The sequence below is a fragment of the Alnus glutinosa genome, chromosome 8, assembly GCF_958979055.1.
Source record: "Alnus glutinosa chromosome 8, dhAlnGlut1.1, whole genome shotgun sequence".
Lineage (NCBI taxonomy): Eukaryota > Viridiplantae > Streptophyta > Magnoliopsida > Fagales > Betulaceae > Alnus > Alnus glutinosa.
Window position 1 is genome coordinate 13931285 of NC_084893.1, and position 21100 is coordinate 13952384.

A 21100-nucleotide genomic window follows, 5' to 3' on the forward strand; every position below is an offset into this window, starting at 1 on the left:
TAGTTCCAACTTATCAAGTCACTATTTAACTGCAATTGTTTAGTGCTCTAGTTTCTATTTTTTACTAAAACAATTAATCATTTAAACTTACTTAATATTGACTTTTGATTTTTTCATAAAATCTTTCGTAATAGAATTAAAGTCAAGATACTACCATTTAATTATCTACCTCTTTTTCCTTGAGTCACTAATTTTATTTATTATTCTCGTACTTGTGAAAAACTTATAACATGTACATTATATTTTGGTATCTCCTACCAAAATGCTCCGACCAGAGACTGAGAATAATCTAATCCATAAAATATATTTCAAGGAAATTTTTTTTATCCATTTTAATAAAGAACTTGGATTCCTTCTTGAGAAAAGCTTTCTCACAATGTTAATTGCGATCACCCAACGCACCAAGAATGTTGACCATCAATTTGGTCTCACCCATAAATGCATCAAGTGATCTACACTTTACATCTGAATACACAATCTTCTCAGGATTTAGAATTAATATCATAAGTAATCTTAGGAGTATGAGTTTTTCCCATCGACAATATTTTAATGGAAAAGCAACTTTTATGGTTCGTTCATTGTATAATACCTACACATCAACTTGAAGCCTCTAACTTCGCCTAATCAAGATAAATCACAGAAAATCGATGTGTAACTGTGACGACCCTTTTTTTTTTTTTAAACATACAAATGGATCTTCACAGTGGCACAACTACTTGTCGCTCAGCCAACATATGGCATATGCCCCATAACATGTACCTGGTATTCAGAGTTACATCTAACAGTGGAATATAATAATCAATGTGAAGCAGAACACATGTCATAAGCGGAAATATATCTAATACATAACAATTAATTACAACAAGAAGAGCCATTTACAAGTCTATCTGTTTAAGGCTTAACATAACAATAATTTAACTACATACCAAAATACTGGCTCAACAAATACATATGCCACGTAGGACACGAGCCATAAATACAATACCCAAAATGCGAACTACCCACGAGTCTGCAACTTATGACTCTTGCGATATGCTCCAATCATAGCATCCCACACTCAGTAGACGAGTCACCTACATCCGCAAAACCTGCAACCAAGGGAATAGCATCTATACGGTTGTGGTGGTAGCCACATATGTATAGGTGAAAGAATGAGTTCATCATCTCTGTATAAAATATACCGAGACCTCAGTAGTATACTATTCACTGAGTTTTCGCAAAGAACTAACTTTTCCTTTTTTGTCTTACGTACATTATAACAGCTACCAATTATAAACTTTTGTCTTTGAAAACACTTGTAGCTGATACAGTAAACACCGACTATTAGAAAACATTTAAAGCATACTATACAGCTGAGATTATACATAGAAGTTCCGTTGTTGGAAACAACTGCATACATTCTCGCCTACTATAATACTTTTATGATCGATAGTTCAATTGTACAAAGACCCAGCGTTGTCAAACGTGATAACACCGTGCCTCAGGGCATTACGGCTTCATGCCTTTGATGCGACAGTTTGATCATGCGAGCACTAGAGTGAAACTCTAATATGTAAGCATGTCGTTGCTGAAGAACAAATAGCATTTCACCTACCTACTCCCAAAACACATGCATTACCCAATCCGATAGCGTAAAACATCTAAGTACATCAAGCTTAGAACAATGACACTTTGCTCTTCAATACAAAGATACCATCATTCTTCAAATACAAGTAACACCAAATCCCAGGGCATTACGGCTTCGTGCCCTTGAACATCAATTGATCGTGCGAGCACTAGAGTAAGACTCTAATATGCAAGCACGTCTTGTTGATGAACAAATAGCATTCTACCTACCTACTCCCAAGACACTGCATTATTTATATCTGAACAACAAAAATACCCATGTACATCCAAGTTCAATGTCCTCAAATCATGCAACCAGCCGATAGAAATATACATATCATAAAAACATCACACACATGTAAACTATGCAATGCATGTGTTGGCAAGTACCATTTCTTTCCTCCTTGCTGTGTGGGGCTTGCCCCGAGGTAGTGAAAGCTTGCAATCACACCCCATGACCCCATGACCAATCCTTCATACAACTTAAAGGCTTGCCTCAGTTGTGTTATTACCAATGCTATATGTATGCTTTGGCAAGTATTATTCCTTCCCTCCTTGCTGTATGGGGCTTGCCCCGAGGTAGTGAGAGCTTGCAATCATACCCCCTGACCAATCCTTCATATAACTTAGAGGCTTGCCTCGGTTGTGGTTTTACCCACTTTTATTATTTTTGTTTTATGCTCATGCTTTATGCTTTGTTTTTCAAACTCTATAAACCCATCCATTGCAAACCATGCATTCTTCAAATACAATAAACAATCAGCATGCAATTTTATTAATCAACTTTGCATAATTTAAATCTCAACCACAACACACATTCATACCCTTTAAATCAATTCAAACACCTTTCATTCATGCATCAATTTCATAAACATCATTGCTATATTTGAACATAATGGGAAAACTACTCAAATCATTCCAAAGCATATATTCAACATACAATTGGTTCGGATTTGTAAAACAATATATATCTGCAATTCAATAATACTTAAAATATAACTTCTCAGTGAGTAGAATACTCACCTTGGTTGGGCGGATTTAAGCACTAGGTTTCCTAAGCACCACCTTGCAAATGTGTCACTGTGGAATAACACATTGCACCATTTAGCACTCTAAATAATTCAACACTCTAATTAGCACTTGAATCGCTCAAGGCTAAAATGTTGGCAAACCCATAATATCTTTGGGGTTCCAATCACGCACCCATAAACCTTATTTACTAATTTAACCACAATCCTACTAACCCAAAACACTAGTTTAGGGTTAGACACCAAAACCACATTCTAACAAATACCCCTAATATTAAACACTTCCCATAATTTATTTTCACTAACTCATAACATAATAATGCTATCTAACCACAATAACAATAACTCCCAAATCATATTCATTAACCTAATCACAATAAATATTAACCCACTAACATATTTAAAATAACATTAACCTATAAAAAAATCTTAGGGTTAAATCTACAAAATACCAATTAAACTAAATATCCATACTCTAGGGTTTAGAGAAACTTACCCAGAAATTTACCCAAACAATGTCCCGTGTTTGGTGGATCTTTGCAAGCTTCAAATAACACAACACCTAAATAAAACACTAGATTAAATTCATATTTCTCAAGATTTAACCAAAAATCTCAAAAATACAAGTTTAGCAATTTACCTCAAAACGATTTGTAGAAACATAGACTGGGCTTCGTAAATCACGTTTCCGAAATCGGATTTGAGTTTGGATAGTTGGATCTTTGTGAATCACGGTTTTTGTGAGAAAAACCAAAGAGAAATCGAGAGAGTGGGAAAGAGATCTGGAGAAAATGAGCCAAAAGAGGCTCTGTCCTACATTTAAGTCCAGGGCCGTCCGGACGGGATAAGTGAACGTCCAGACGCGCATGCACACGTGGTGACATGTCGATCGCTAAAAGGAAAAGAGACGTTCAGACAGTGGTCTTGACCGTCCGGACGTGCGCACAAGGAGTCGTAGGTGTTCGCTCGAACTTTCTGTCAAGGTCGTCCGAACGGGCTAAGCAAGCATCCAGACGCGCACCTATAAACTCTACTTCTTGGATTATCTAAGTGTTTTCTACGCGTCCTCTTGCATTTTCTAGACATCTAATTAATCCAAGTCGTTTATCCTCTAGATTTTACACTTAAAATGCTATTTAATATTCGGGACATTATAGTAACAGTCTTTGCAAATGGAATGCTCAATTCCATTACTGACTGTGAACTATACAAAGTTTAAGACTACAAGGATAATGGACTAAAACCTTGTGTGATAATCCCGTTACTCACACCATAGACCATATTCAATGTAATCCAATGGCCTTTCACATGCAAAATATACATAATCAATATTAAGCATGTAAAATAGCATATGTCTTATACTCAAAATAGAGCAGTGAATAACAACTTTATTCATAACAAACTTATATGACAACAGTACATTGGGATTTAGGGTATAAATCCCAACAACTCCTTCCTAGACTAACTAGGGTATGCGTTGTGGCCACCGATGGCACTGCTTTACTTAGCTGAGTAAACATGAAAGGTATGGCTACTCTCCAATCCCCACACCTAGCATGCATTCCCTGAACCCTTCACCTAGCAGGCATTCTCCATAACCTGCAACAGCCGACGACTACTATAATGCTCTGAAGAAAATTAACTAGTAATTGATTCCACGACATGTTAACCTATACCCATTTGAACGAAATGGAAACATAGGGGAAAGCAATTTACTCTCATCAGAAAGTATACAACGAAAGACTTTTCACTTTCCAAAAGCAAGACAGCCATTAATCATACCACAATAAATAAATACCAGAATAAAACTAAAAATATCAAGTCATAACATAGATATTATCTAGAGTTTCAGTCTAAGACTGATCATTAAGTCAAAAGAAAAATAATACAAACCAAGCCTAAAGGTTCTAAAGCATTAAACAAGTTCAACAATACTAAAAGTTTAACTGATCAAGGTTATCATAAGTCTGATCACAGTCTTGAATAACCTTGACAACATGTTCATAATTAATCTTAGGGCCTTTACTCTAAACACATTGCACCAAAAAAACACCATGCAAGAAATCTATGAAGCAATCAATTTCCTGTGCTCTTGCCAACGTCAAAAGATCCGAAAATTCAGGGTCCAACTCCTCAAAAATAAGCCATGCCAAGTCCTCTAGGACTTTTAGGAAAAAAGGTTCCTTCTTCTTTGGTTCCATCTTTACCAAACACGCCCGACTATAAAATAAAAACAAATGTTTTACAGATGGAAAGGTACAAGCGTAAATCAACGACTTAGTGAGTACAATACACAAGAATAAAATGTTATTATGTAGTGAACTTAGTTATTTAGAAAAAAGTTTGCAAATAACAAGTAATAATAAGATGAGATTCTCAGTTCAATGATAGAATAACAAGATGATGCAATACAGATATAATAAAATGATATTTAAAGTGAAACATGTCATAGTCCAACTCCATATGGTCTATCCAAGCCCTTGACCTCTTATTGGTAGGGTGTGCACTGTCCCAAGTGACCTATAGTGCAATACCGTCCAAGATATTGTCACGTACTGTCACCGAATTTAAACCCCTGGTAATCCACACCACAAACGATATCGTAGTTGTGACCCCCTCCGTATATGGTGCGCCAGTCACCTATAAAACAATTGGATTCAAGGCTAAACATAAAAGTAAATCTTTTTTTACCATAGGACCAACCTGTATAATAGTAAGCCTATTGTCGTTATCCCGTACGTGGTGTACCATGTCATACAATATAAGTACCCATTAACTTTGACATGCATGCATTTACAAAACTCATATATTACATTGTTTCATTAGTCATCAATCATTTTCATAAAAATGGAGTTCACATCATTCTAAAATGTATATCATATGAGTTGTAAAGATGCACGTTTGCTACGTAAAATAATCATGTTGTGAAGAATTTAAAATAACACGCATCTGTATGAGTTTTACTCACTTTGACCGATGCAATTCCTTCGTAAAATCACCTTGGTACTCACCACAGCCAAAATATGTGAAAGAACTAACATTAGTCTTTGATATATACGAAAATATCTTTAATCCTATACTATGGGCAAAATGGTCATTCTGTTTAACCATTGATCGTTCAGTTATCATGTCGATCGTCCTGTAACCTAACCGAACATTCGGCATTCGAGCAGAATCTTCATTTCTAACAAAGGTCTAAGCTTTATCTAATCTAACACGACCTAAGGCTCTATTATCAAGCTTAATATAGTCCTAATCCGCAATAACACCTTCATGCACAACAAAGTACATCCATTAATATTTTGTAGCTAATACATCATTATTCTTATCTTAAAAAAAAAAACCCTAAAATATTAAACCCAAAACCTAGATCTACAAGCTAAGGTTATCTAACATAAAAACAAAACTAATAGAAGCTAATCAGTAATATAACATGCTAATAGCATAAAACAAAACTAGTTTAATCTAAGAGGTTACCTCCTCTTGAAGATAAGACCACAAGATAGCTAATTCTCTCTTCAAACCCACACATTCTCTCACTCTAAGGCTTTCTCAGCTCAAAATGGCAAAAATGAGGACCAAGGGGCAAAGGGTCTCTATTTATAAGCTCCCATATGCATCCAAAGGGATAAGGTATCTTAAAAGAAACCCTCAGACAGACATCGAATGTTCGGGATCTAACTTCAAATGTTCGCCATCTAGCGTTGGAGAACCAACTTCGAATGCTCAGGCAACACAGTAAATTCTTAGAAGTCTAAAATTCTACCTCTTAACAGTTGGAATAAATCCTAACACTTATACTAGTTAGAGCATACTTAATCTGGATTAAAGGTTGGGGTATTATAGCTACTCCTTCCTGGGCGAACTAGGATACCATCGTGGCCATCGACGACACTCCCTTACTTAGTTGGGTAAACAAGAAGGGTACGGCCATTCTACGAACCCCACAGATCGTGGGCATTCTTCATAACTGGCGGCTACTCCCTCATGGGCTTACTATGGTACACATTGTGGCTACCAGTAGCACTCCCTTACTTAGCAGGGTAAACATGAAGGGTATGACCACTCTCCGAACCCTACACCTAGCAGGCATTCTCCAAAATACAGACCTGGTAGGCATTCTCCATAACCGGTGACGGCCAGTGGCTACTCCCTTATGGGCTAACCAGTGGCATGAATAACATATGACAAGAATACAATGCAATGCAAACAAACATGCCATGCTCTAGGATTAGGAATTGAAATCCTAGGCATGCTGTGATCTCACCACTAGGTGAGTCCACTGGTATCCCGAAAGAAGGTCTATCTTCGAGAATACCGAAACTCCCTGAGTTGATTGGACAAATTGTCAATTCTTGGTAAGAGATACTTGTTCTTGATTGTCACCTGGTTTAACTCACGGTAATCTATGCACAGCCGCATAGATCCATCCTTCTTCTTCACAAATAACACCAGTGCTCCCCACAATGACACGCTTGGGTGGATGAAACCCCAATTAAGCAACTCTTGAAGCTGCTTTTTCAACTCTCTTAACTCTGTCAGAGCCATACAGTAGGGTGCCTTGTGAATAGGAATTCCTTGTACTAAGTCAATGACGAACTCCGAAGGCAATCCTATGACTTCTGAGAAAACATCCAGATAGTTGCATACCACCGAAATGTCTTCCAATTTCGACTAGACTTCAGGCTTGGCTTGGACATAAGCCATATACACTTTTACACCCTCTTTAACACTCTTTATTGCTTGAATGGCAGAGAGAAGTGGCGGAGTAGCTCTCACACAAGACCCACAGAATATGAATTCTTCAATGCCATGAAGTCGAAAAGTCACTTCCTTCTTGCGGCAGCCTATATTTGCTCCATACTTCGATAGCCAATCCATTCCCAAAATGACATCGAAGCCTAGCATGCTCAATCCAGCTAGCTTCGCTAGCAGAGTCCTCCCTCCCATAACAATTGGATAGTTGTCCACACATTTCCTACATGTCACAGCGTCACCAACAGAAGTGGCCACACACGTGACGACCCATTTTTTTTTTAAAAAAAAAAAAAAAACTATAGATGGATCATCACATTGGCACGACTACTTGTCCCTTAGCCAACACACGGTACACATCCCATAATATGTACCTGATATTCAGAATCACATCTATGCAGCGGATAACACATTAATAACATTATCAACATTGTTAGTGTTTGTGTTGGCTGCATTATGTTGGACAAAATCACTTCTATGTAATGTTGCTGCTTTCACAGGGATGCCGTTTATTTCAAAGTCTTCAAGATATTCAGAGTGTATTTCTCTGATATGGAAAGAGCCTCATTATGACAAGTTGCAAGTGTCACAAGCTTCAAGAAGGCTATTTCAGTGTTCATGGAAGTTTCTATGCAGATTTCTACTCAGAGAAGTTGGATCCCAAGCTTCCGTCCGGACGACTCAATATAACGTCCGGACGCTCATCAGTCAGCAACATCCCTCCGGACGTCGTGACAATACCGTCTGGACGCCATTCAGTGTTCGATAAGTAATAGGGTTTCTGTCTCAGACACAGATATGGGAAGACAGCTGCAACGGTCCGAACGATGTGTGTTCTCGTCCGGACGCTATCCTTGATAAGGCAAGTCGTGCAAAAGAAGTTCAATCGTCCGGACGTCAAACTCCATAGTCCGGATGCTCAGACCTTATTATGGAAATTGCGTGCAGCAGAAGTGCAATCGTCCGGACGCTAGGGCAACACCGTCCGGTATTTTGATCATAACTTTCTACTCAAATATCGGATTGAGACAAAATCAGCTTCATTGGAAAGCTAATGAAAAATTCTATAAATTGATTATTCGGACGGCAAATAGAAACTTCCGGACAGCCCTCCATCCGGGCGGAAAGATAGTAGCATCTGGACGGCCTGCCAAAATTCAAGAAATTTTCAGAATTGCTTTTCAGACACAGTTGCCCGTCCGGACACCCAAGGCTACCGTCCAGACGTGCGTGCTAGAACTCTAATTCTGACTAGAATTAGGGCTTCTAAAGCTATAAATAAGAGGCTCTAGGCATGCACTTTGTACAAAATTCGGTAGTGAATTCCTTATAGCTTAGAGATGGTGTTTAGGGAGATATTGAAGATCTGCTAGCTCTCTAGCTTTGCAAGTGTGTGATTTGATCAGCTGTGAAGTCTATCTTAGGGGTTGACCCTAAGATAAAGGATTCCATTGAAGACCACTTCAGGTAGGAGACCTGGTTGGGCGGCGTTCGTGTTGGATTACACGTCAGAGTTCAAAGTACAACCACTGCATCAGGGGTATGTGAGTGCTACTGCTTTGTAACTAGCTTTGTATTCTGAATAGTGGATATCCTGGGTTTGGTTGCTCCGAAGTGGTTTTTCTCTTAATTGAATTTCCACTTCGTCAACAAAATATTTGTCTCCTTTAATTTTCGCATTTAATATTTTGTTGCACACTGTTTACACACACTTGTTAAATTAGAAGTCGTCTATTTTTCAATTGGTATCAGAGCAGGTACACTCTGTTAAGGATTTATTTCTTGAGTGTGATCCTCATCCCTTCTATTTTTTTTATTACACCTTTTATCATGAATTTCTGTCAGTTATCTGAATAAAATTATGATATTGAGTTCTCTAAAATTTTTGCTAAATTGGATAAAATTGTTTCTCCAAAAGAGCTCAAAAAGGTGAAGCAAGAAAAATAGTCTTTGATTGTTCAGTTATCTGAATCACATGTTTTGATTGACTTTGAAAAATAAAGAGACTTCTAATTTACATAAGTGTGTGTGAACTGTGTGCAACAAAATATTAAATGCGAAAATTAAGGGAGACAAATATTTTGTTGATAAAGTGGAAACTCAATTAAGAGAAAAACCACTTTGGGACAGCCAAACCCTGGATATCTACTATTCAGAAGACAAAGCTAGTTACAAAGTAGTAGCACTCACATACCCCTGATGTAGTGGTCGTACCTTGAACTCTAACGTGTAACCCAACATGAACGCCTCCCAACCAGGTCTCCTACTTGAAGGGGTCTTCAATGGAATCCTTTACCTTAGGGCCAACCCCTAAGACAGACTTCACAGCTGATCAAATCACACACTGGCAAAAGCTAGAGAGCTAGCAGATCTTCAATATCTCCCTAAACACCCTCTATAAGCTATAAGGAATTCACCACCGAATTTTGTGTCGAATGCATGCCCAGAATCCCTTATTTATAGGCTTTAGAAGCCCTAATTCGAGTAAAAAATAGAGTCTCTGGCACGAGCATCCGGACGATAACCTTGGCTGTCAGGATGGGCAACTGTTTCTGTGTCTGGAAAGCAATTATGAAAAATTCTTGAATTTTCGCGTGGGCCGTCCGGACGCTTAATTTTTTCATTCGGACGGGGACCGTCCAAACGATTCTAATGGCCGTCCAGACCATAAATTTACAATATTTTTTGTAAGCTTTCCAACGACACCAATTTTGTCCTAATCCGATATTTGAGTAAAATGTTATGTCCAAAATACCAGAGGGTGTCTGGACGGCTTGACCGAGCGTCCGGACGGTCAACTACAACCGCCTTTCCAAAGTAGCACTGAAAGCTTCCATAACAAGGCAGCGTTCGGACAGTGTTGCCCTAGCGTTCAGATGGTTGTACTTCGGCTGCACGTAATTACCATAATAAGGCTTTGAGCGTCCGGACCCTGAAGGCTGATGTCCGGACGGTTGAACTGGTGCAGGCAATTTCCATCTATGATGCTTGATTGTTCGGACCATGAAGACTGACGTCCGGACGGTTGAACTTTGTATACACGACTTGCCTTATGGAGGACATCGTCCCGACGAGATCACACATCGTCCGAACGGTTGTAGCCGTCTTCCCATAACTGTGTCTTGAGGCAAAAACCCGAATGCTTGTCAAACACTAAATGGCGTCCGGACGGTATAGCCACGTCGTCCAAACGGATTCACTAGAACACTGGGATCTTCTTGAACTCTGAAGAGCGTTGTAGCGATTTGCCATTACATCCAGACAGATGCAGCCTGGAACTGTTCAAAGCTTCTAGACACTGATGGGCGTCCGGACGGAATACCACGTCGTCCGGACGGATGCAAGGGAACTGAACTCACTGATTTGAATCCTACATAAAGTCTTCTTGAAGCTCATAACTGAAGTGTAGACTCTGAATAAAATAGCATCCCTGTGAAAGCAAGAACATTACATAGAAGTGATTTTGGCCAACAGAATGCAGCCAACACAAAAACTAATAGACTCTTTGAGATTTGAGAATACCATGCTATTTGACATCATTGATACACTTGAGAATACATTGAAAGAATCTGAAGATATCTTGAAAAAATTCTCAAGTGATAATTTGTAAAGCATGCTTTGTATTCACTCAGATGTTTCTAACAAGCCTGATTTAATTGTTGATTATTTGAATGCTTCTATTTCACATGCTTCTGATTTTGAATTAGATTCTATTGTTATTAAGCCTGTGATAGTAGACACTGTTTGTTTGGATAATTTTGAAAAATTCTTGCTTGAATAATTGTGTAAAGCCAAAATCCAAAGATACAGGTACTCAAGCTCATGGTAAGTTTGTTCCTACCTGTCATAATTGTGGGAAGATTGGTCATATTAGGCCAAATTGTTATTTGTTGAAATCCCATAGGCCTTGGATTAAGCAAGATGCTATGAGAAAAAGTGAAATTGAAGATTCTTCTTCATCTAAATATGTCCCTCCTCATAGGAGACATATAAAAGGTAAGGACAATATTATTTGTAAGAATGCTAGTCATAATTCTGCAGAGAATATCAAGAATCATTCAAACAAAAGAAGCTTGCCCACCTGTCATCACTGTGGCATCACCGGTCACATCCGATCCAAATGTCCACATCTACAGGCTCAGAAGTCGAAGGTTTAGAAGAAGCTGCCAACAAGAGCTACATCAGGCACTCTACCTCCTACGGCTCTTCAGGCTCCACAGCATCAGCAGAAGTTTGTTCCTGCCAATCAGAGTGGTAAACCAAAGAAGAACAAATCAATGCGCTACAAGAGAAAGCCGCAGAAGCCCAATAGCCGCCATGGCTATGAAGGATTGCTGAGCCTAATACAAGGTATGCTATGGAGTATAGCCAACATGGACATGACCTGCAAACCATCTCCACGGGTCAAGCAGGTATGGGTCAAGAATGATGAGACCATTCACCCCTCGAGGGGGAGTGGACTCACCTAGTAAAGGTGAAGTCTCACCATGCCTAGGATTTTGGTTCCTAAATCCTAGTGCATGTCAGATATGTTTGCATTGCATCGTTTATCATGTCATATCTTATTCATGCCTTGCATTCTGTTTGAGGAACCAGTTATTTTATCTCCTATATTTTCTCTTGTTGTCTTGAGAAACATCTGCAGATATTTTTTTTAGGGATGACAGTTAAAAGCACGTCAAGTGGCTGCTTTTCTGTCTTGGTATTTCTAAACCTCTCTCCTTGAGGACATGTTTGATTTTACCTTACATGCTGGGACTAGATGTCATTTTCTTTTCCATAAGTATGTCTTTGTTACTTTTCTGTTTATTGGTTTTCAAAAAAAAAAAAAAATTTGGGGAGAAGATGCGGATTTTTTTTTTCTTTTGATAGCTTTTCAGATATTGTATATGTTTTTGCCTGATATCTCAGTTCATTGTGCATTAATTGAATATGCTTATATATGATTGAGAGTTTATGTCTGATATCTGCTAAGTTTTCCTGTTGCATCTTAATGATAGATAGTTACTTTTCTCATGCGATGAAAATGTGCACTATCCAAGGCTCCCCTAAGGTACATCGTTTTCCTCTCTGACTTCTTGCTTCTGTAAATTCTAATGAGAGAGATGTTTTTGATAAGATGGTAAAATTGACTAATATGATAGTTGAACCTAGAGCCTAAAAATTCTAGCATTCCCTATAGGTTGCAGCACCAAAAGAAACAAGCAGTTATTCTTGTGAATTCTGTGCTTATATTCACTGCTTCTCTGCTGAATTTATATCTTGTCCTTCATGGTGCAAGTAAAATTTTACCTTGTCCTTCATGGTACAAGTAAAACAATTAGGTACTGTGATAAGCGTTGAATGTTGCACATTCAAGCCCCTTAACTTGCATATGTTAATTCCTTAGCATTGTTATTTGTTTGATTTTGTGTTGTTTTTAATGTTTTCAGGTTTTAAATAAAGATGCAATTAATTCCATTAATTTTGGGCTTAAAGCACACTTTGAGAAGACCTAAAAGATATGTTTAAGCTTAACCAATCATAATAGAATACCAATATGATGTGGTTAAGTTTAATCAAATCAAGTGAAGGATTAAATCGGAATTTCTCTACTAAGAGTCAAAATCGGATTGGGTTCAAATTTGGATTCTGCACATGCCTCAGTGTTTTTATTATAACTTTTGCGTTAGATATCGAATTGTAATGAAACTAGTGGCGTTGGAAAGCTAATAAAAAATGAAACAAATATGTTAGAAATATATTTTCCATAATTCGAACATTTACTATATCAAAATCGCCCCGCAATAAAAGACCACAATTTTGGACGAATTTGGAATCCTTTTCCTAATTGGACAAGAAGACTCAAGAAACGATTTGTTTGGAATTCCCAGAGCTTCTAGGCCTCTCCTAGTCTCTATAAATAGACCCCTAAGCTTAAAGATAATGTGTGCTTGGGCTTATGCTTAATTAGATTTAGACATAAAATTATTCTTGGAGGTCTAACAAGTTGAAGAGGAGAAAAACATGGCAGGAGGCCATCACAGCACCACGATGAGTGGCTAAATTCTTACAAGGGTGTTGATGTTGTAGCCCTTTCCAAGTAACAATGGTTTAATTGTATTTTAATTTGGTATTTTCTATATGCATGATGGTTGTATAACTGTGAGAATTGATTTTAATGTTTATATTCAATTATTATGAATTTCTTATCTTGTCTTAGAAAATCTTTTATATTGACTGAACTCAATCCTTCATATTTTCTGTGATTATGTGAATGATTGTTATATAACGGTTTTAATTGAAATATGATCAAGAGGGTTAGATAGGCCATGCCTAGGGAAGACGGATTGTACTACACCCTAGTTTAGTATAATTTAGGTAGACAGTTCGTGCCAACCGAAGATGGGTTATACTATTCCATTGATTATGTGTATCCTATTAAAGATATAGCTAATCCATACCTAGGGAAGACAGGTCGTACCGCATTTTAGTGGTTAGGTGGACGGTCCGTGCCAACCGAAGATGGATTATACTTATTCTTTAGAGGTAATTTCTTGACTACTTGAGTGAGATGAGCCCTATATCATGCATAGTATGAATTTTCATTGTTAATTTATTATTGAACATTGTTATGCGGTGAGTGGTGAAATCAATCCCTTTTTCTTTATCTCATCCCTATTTTATTTACATTTATGTCTTTTACTTTTATGCATTTATTTTTAGAAAACAAAAATCAAATATCTTTTTAATTAAGTTATATTTAATCTTGAAAAACTTGATAGTAATACCCCTGCAATCCTTGAGTTTCGATACCCTCAATATAGCCCTATCCTACAAGGATTCGTACTATTGCGAGTGGTAATTTTATTATTGATATATTTTGGTAAACAAAAGACCACACCATGCTGCATCTTAGGGGGAGTGTATCAGATGAGGGTGGCTAGGCCCTAGTAAATAATAATAAGGTTTGACTTTTGACTGATCTTTCATTGATTTTTTCTCTTGTTTAGAAAATCTGGTTGCTTTAAGTCATATCAGTGAACTTCATACCTTATTGAGAAAGCTTTGACACACACATACGCATTGCATGAGTTGAGTAATCTATTTAACATTTCTATCTGCAGGGAAATTTGTGCTCATAGAATACTTAATTCTCATTTTATATTTTTGCATATTTTTGGAATGCTATTTGACTGTTTTATCAGTTGATTATATATGCGTGTTCTGAAGCTAACTTTTGGGAAAAATATTTTTCTGCAAATTTTCCTCAAGTTTCAGATTTTCAGTGTGAAGCGTTCAGACGGACCTATTCTTACGTACGGACGAGAGCAGTCTTGCCTTACGCTGTCCTAGCAGTAGCCCGTCTGGACGATTAAGTGACACGTCCGGATGGGATCTCTATAGGTTTGAGACTTGCGTCTCTTTCTCTGCCATACACAAAATCTCTATTTCTTTATCATGTCATGTTGTGTGCTTTTCTCGAGGTTTTCTTTCGAGATTTTGGCATTCTTTGCACATCTCTTCTCATTCCATGATCTTCATTGTGTCTTCTGTTATTCTTTTAAGTTTTTGTGCTTTTAGAATATTGGAATATTTGTTGATTGTGATATTTTCTTGAGATATTATGCATGGAAATCCTATTCTGTCTGTGTGTTGGGTTGATATTGATATATTTGGGTCATTTGGATTACGATTTTTGCTTTTGTAATACTTGGGCATCCAATTGACAGCTGTCATAATACCACTTTCTTTTTGGGACTAACAGGATCTAATATTTCTTTGTGGTGTTATTTTTGGAAATATTTATGTTTAAATATTTTCAGGAATATGTCGTCCAGCAGCTCCCAGCACAATATCTGATAGATGGATCCTTTGGAAAACTGACTGTTGTTGAAGTTAGATGTTCAAATTCCAAAGGTCTCAGGATTAAGATGAGCCTTTTCCTCTAGCTCATGCAGAGCCTTCCGTAGCATTCCCTCAGATCTGTATCAGTTAGAGATTCAGTGGTGAATTTTCTCATTTATCTTGCAGACCAGTTGCTTAGAGGATGTCAATCTGCAGATAACCAGTTTCAAGCTTTACAAAAACATGAGATTGAAGGTTTTTCAGTCCATGGTTCCCGGCTTCTTGAGTTAGAGCCGAAGTAGTACAAATCTAGCTTTTTATACGGATTTCTCTCCGCTACTTGATTTCAGTGGATCAGCGGGATTTGATATTTGGAGGATTTTTATTCATCTCTTTTGGGCCACTTGCAGACTCTTCTCTATTTTCTTTTTGTTTTGGATTATAGAACGTTTTTGTCTGTGAATTTTATATACTCTGTTTACCTTTGTCTTGTTGAGACATCAATGGGGAGTATTTTATTACTGTAGTATTTCTATACTCTGTTTACCCTTTGTCCCTTTGAGACAAAAAGGGGGAGTATATGTTAGTTTTAGACCGGGAATGTATTTTTAACCCGGTCAAGTGATTTTTGTCGCATAATGGCCAAATGGGGAGTTTGTTAGTTTTTGTGTTGGCTGCATTCTGTTGGACAAAATCACTTCTATGTAATGTTGCTACTTTCACAAGGATGCCGTTTATTTCAGAGTTTTCAAGATATTCAGAGTGTATTTCTCTGATATGGAAAGAGCCTCATTATGACAAGTTGCAAGTGTCACAAGCTTCAAGAAGGCTATTTCAGTGTTCATGGAAGATTCTGTGCAGATTTCTACTCAGAAAAGTCGATCCCAAGCTTCCGTCCGAACGACTCAGTATAACGTCCGGATGCTCAACAGTCAGCAACATCTGTCTGGACGAACGAGAACTTTCTGTCCGGACGTCCATCAGTGTCTAGAAGCTTTGAACTGTTCAAGGTTGCATCCGTCCGGACATAATGACAAATCGTCTGGCCGCTATTTAGAGTTCGAGAAAAATCTAGCGCTCAAGTGCATCCGTTCGGACGACATGACAATACCGTCCGAATGACATTTGGTGTTCGACAAGTAATAGGGTTTTTGTCTCAGACACAGATATGGGAAGACAGTTGCAACGTCCGGACGCTATCCTTGATAAGGCAAGTCGTGCAAAAGAATTTCAACCGTCCAGAGGTCAGACTCCATGGTCCGGACTCTCAGACCTTATTATGGAAATTGCGTGCAGCAGAAGTGCAATCGTCCGGACGCTAGGGCAACACCGTTCGGACACCCTCCGGTATTTTGATCATAACTTTCTACTAAAATATCGGATTAAGACGAAATCAGCGTCATTGGAAATATAACAAAAAATGGTATAAATTAATGGTCTAGATGGCAAACAGAAACGTCCGGACGGCCCTCCTTCCAAACGGAAAGATAGTAGCGTCCGGATCGCCCGCCAAAATTTGACAAATTTTCAGAATTGCTTTTCAGACACAGCTGCCCGTCCGGACACCCAAAGCTGTCATCCGGACGCGCGTACTAGAGACTCCGATTCTGACTAGAATTAGGGCTTCTAAAGCCTATAAATAAGAGGCTCTATGCATGCACTTTGCACAGAATTCGGTAGTGAATTCCTTATAGCTTAGAGAGGGTGTTTAGGGAGATATTGAAGATTTGCTAGCTCTCTAGCTTTTGCCAGTGTGTGATTTGATCAGCTGTGAAGTCTATCTTAGGGGTTGACACTAAGGTAAAAGATTCCATTGAAGACCCCTTCAGGTAGGAGACCTGGTTGGGAGGCGTTCGTGTTGGGTTACACATCAGAGTTCAAAGTACGACCACTATATCACTGGTATGTGAGTGCTACTGCTTTGTACTAGCTTTGTCTTTTGAATAGTGGATATCCTGGGTTTGGCTGCCCCGAAGTAGTTTTTCTCTTAATTGAATTTCCTTTTTGTCGACAAAATATTTGTCTCCTTTAATTTCCGTATTTAATATTTGGTTGCACACTGTTCACACACACTTGTTAAATTAGAAGTCGTCTATTTTTCAAACATAGCGGAAAGCACATTTATAAAATTTTAAATTATACAAAAAGAGCCATACATAAGTCTATTTGTTTGAGGCTTAACAAAATATTAACTACATAACAAAAGAATGGCAATCACATGCGTGTCACAAGCGACACGTGCCATAAACAATATATACAAAAGAATGGACAACCCATAGTCCATCACATTATAACTGTTGCGTCGAGCTTCTGTCGCAATATCCCAAGTACTGTGCTACAGGGTCAACCTATACATTCGCTAAACTTACAGCTAAAGCATCAATGTCTGCATGGTTCTAGGGTTAACTACATCCGGATAGGTGAAAGTATGAGTTCATCACCTCAGCAACAAATTACTAAGGTCTCAGTAGTATAAAACCCACTAAGTTTTCTCAAAGAACCAACTTTTTTTTTCCCTATTCGATTACAATAACAGCTACCATTTTTAGTTATGAAAATCCTTTCCTCGAAAACATATCGTAGCTGATAAAGTAAACACCGATATTTCAAAAATACATGGAAGCAAACTATGTAGCTGCGAACACATATAGAAGATCCAGTAGCTCAATGCCTTTAAAACATATGCAATCAAGCCGTTAACATATACGTATGCGCTGTGCCATTCAGCCTCATAGGCATATAGATACATCTAGCGTGAAAACTATCATATATTCACGAAGACACTATAAAACACCACATAAAACAATGCTATGCTCATGTACACAACCCATTATTGTGCCATAGGGAGTGCAGGCCCTCAGGTCTTTATCACCACAATGTTATGCCAAAGGGAACACAGACCCAAAGGTCTTCAACACAATTGCCAATGGGAACACTGGCCCGAGGGTCTTCAACACATTTGCCAATGGGAACACCAGCTCAAGGGTCTTCAACAAATTTGCCAATGGGAACACTGGCCCAAGGGTCTCCAACACATTTGCTAGTGGGAACACCGGCCCAAGGGTCTCCAACACATTTGTCAATGGGAACACCGACCCAAGGGTCGTTTACAACACTTTTGCCAATGGGAACTCCGGCCCAGGGGTCTTCAACACATTTGTTAGTTTTATTGGCTACATTCTGTTGACAAAATCACTACCATGTAAGGTTGCTGCTTTAAATAGGGATGCCGTATTATTTCAGAGTCTTCAAATATTCAGAAATTATTTCTCTATAATGGAAATGGCCTTATTATGACAAGTTTCAGTGTCACAAGCTTCAAGAAGGCAATTTTAGAGTTCTAGGAAGATTCTGCGCAATTTCCAACTCAGTAAAAGTCGGATCCATTTTTCTGTCTGGATGGCCAAGTGAAACGTTCGTACACCTTTCTGTGTCGAGAAGATAAAAGTTTTTTTTTTTTTTTTTTTTGTATTTAAATGAAATAATAAAATATTATGTTGGCCACTCTAGCTTAAGGTGAAGGTGCACGTTAGGGAAATAATTGAAGCTTAGCAAGCCATACTACTGGAATAGTTTCAGCAGTTGTGAATTCATAAAAAAAATGTATTGAGCCAAGCACAAACCTCTTAAGGCTCAGGTCGAGTTTGAGCCTTTAGTATGTATCAATTCAAACTTGAGAAGTTAATATTCGACTTAGTTTGGTACATAGTACCCCTAGTTGTTTCAACACTGTAAAGCAGTTGTTTTGTATACGTTGCCTCTAAGGATTATCTTCAATTGAGAGTATACTCTGTACATTTGGATGCCAACCAGAGTACATTTGGATGACAACCAGAAGTGCTATTATTACTATATTGAAAGTCTTTCTTTACATTTTATCTTGCCTTTTCTTTTCAATCAAAATTTTAAATCTAAAAGATAAAGATGGATTTGTATTATCTCTTAAAGTATTATTAAAAGCACTTGATAACTCATTTCATGAAAATCATTGCTACAGTCACTTTTTATTTTATTTTGTTCTTTTATTTTCAAAACTATTGGTGACCATAGATGGTTTTGTATGGATGAAGTTGAGATGGTTTGGCATCCTCCTCCAAGTGTATCTTGTGCATAACCACCGAGGGACTGATTCCTTGGATATCTTCAATGGTCCAGCCAATAGCCTCCTTGTGCTCTCTTAAAACGTCCAGTAATTTTTCTTCTTGAGTATCAACTAAGTCTGAGGCTATAATTACTGGAAAAGATTCAGCTGGACCTAGGAACTTATACTTAAGACTGTCAGGCAATGGCTTAAGTTCCTTCTTGGGAGGCTCGGAAACTTCTACCTCCTTTTCCTTGCTATTCTCTAAAGAAGCAAGTTCTAACATAGCATCTGCTTGCTCAAGTAGCTTATCCAAATCCAAATCTTCTCCAAATTGAGCAAAGCATGCCTCTAGGAGGGAGGTCTTCTATGCTTGTTTCATCAATAGTATCTTCGATGATCTCCTCAATCAAGTATGCACTTCCAATCTCAGTAGTCTCTAATGGCTGTTTGCTAATGTCGAAGATGTTCAGCTCCACTGTCATGTTGCCAAAAGAGATCTTCATGGCCCTTGTTCTACAATTGATGAGGGCGTTAGCCGTAGCTAAGAAGGGTCGCCCTAGAATCACCGGTATTTGAATCCCTACATTCTGGACCGGCTCTGTGTCTAGCACTATAAAATCCACTGGGAAATAGAATTTGTCCACCTTAATCAAAACATCCTCGATGATTCCCCGTGGTACCTTCACTGACCGATCAGCCAATTGGAGCGTCATAGAGGTAGGCTTCAATTCTCCCAACCCCAATTGCAGGTAGACTAAATAGGGTAGGAGATTGACACTTGCTCCAAGATCTAGCAGAGCCTTCTCTATGTGGTTAACTCCTATCATGCAAGAGATGGTTGGACATCCAAGGTCCTTGTGCTTGATGGGCAGCTTGCATTGCAGGATCGAACTGACATGCTAGGTCAAACATACGTTCTTCGGGACATTAGTCTTCCTCTTAACAGTAATCAAGTCCTTCAAGAACTTGGCATAAGACAGCACCTGCTGGATGGCATCCAAAAATGGGATGTTCATCTACACTTGCTTGAATACCTCTAGAATGTCCTCGAACTTCCCTCCTTTCTTGGGCGCAAGTAATCTGTCAGGGTAAGGCAACTTAGGTATAAACGACCTAGGAGGGGTCTCCATAGTGGTTGTAGATGGCTCCGCATCTTTTTCCTTTGTGCTGCCACTTCCTTGCTCTTGTTGTGCAACATGGTTCTCTGCAGGAAGAACCACTTGGTTGTCCACTTGTCTCCCTGACCTATGTGAAACAATGGCTTGAACATGTTCTTGCCCCTGTACAGCATTGGATGAACTTCCCCCATGGAGCTGTAACCTCGGATTTGGCATGGGCTAGTTGGGAAGCTTCCCCTTCTCTCTCTCACCCAATTGATTTGCCATTTGCCCAAGCTAAACTTCCATCTTGGCAATTGCTTGAGAGTTCACCATGGTTGCATTCTTCACTTCACTGATAGTTTGGTTTGTAAATTGCATGGAGGCTTTGAGAGAGTCCTCTAATGTGGAATGTGAAGAAGAGGCTGGGGCTTAAGTAAGAACTTGGTATACTGGTGTTGGCGGCGCTTGACCACCCTGAACCGATTGATGGAATCTAGGGGGTATTGATTATGGGCTTGATGAGAGGACCCTCTTGATTCATTGGTTAGTTCTGCTTCCACGAAAAATTAGGATGGTTTTGCCACCTAGGATTGTAAGTCTCAGAGAATGGTCCATTGGATTGCTTTCTAAAGTCATTGAAAGCATTGATTTATTCCATTGATGACTTGACAAAGGTTGGCAAAGAAGGACAAGTCTGTGCC

General features: G+C 38.6%; 1 protein-coding gene across 1 annotated transcript; it reads right to left on the bottom strand.

Moving 5' to 3' along the window:
• Nucleotides 1–19604: 19604 nt before the first annotated feature.
• On the bottom strand, nt 19605–20633 carry LOC133876144 (uncharacterized). Its single transcript, XM_062314429.1, has 3 exons — nt 20334–20633; nt 20214–20282; nt 19605–20171 (listed from the first exon to the last, which is right to left on the bottom strand). The coding sequence occupies exons 1-3, from the start codon at nt 20631–20633 to the stop codon at nt 19605–19607; spliced, it is 936 nt and encodes a 311-aa protein (XP_062170413.1).
• Nucleotides 20634–21100: the final 467 nt, after the last annotated feature.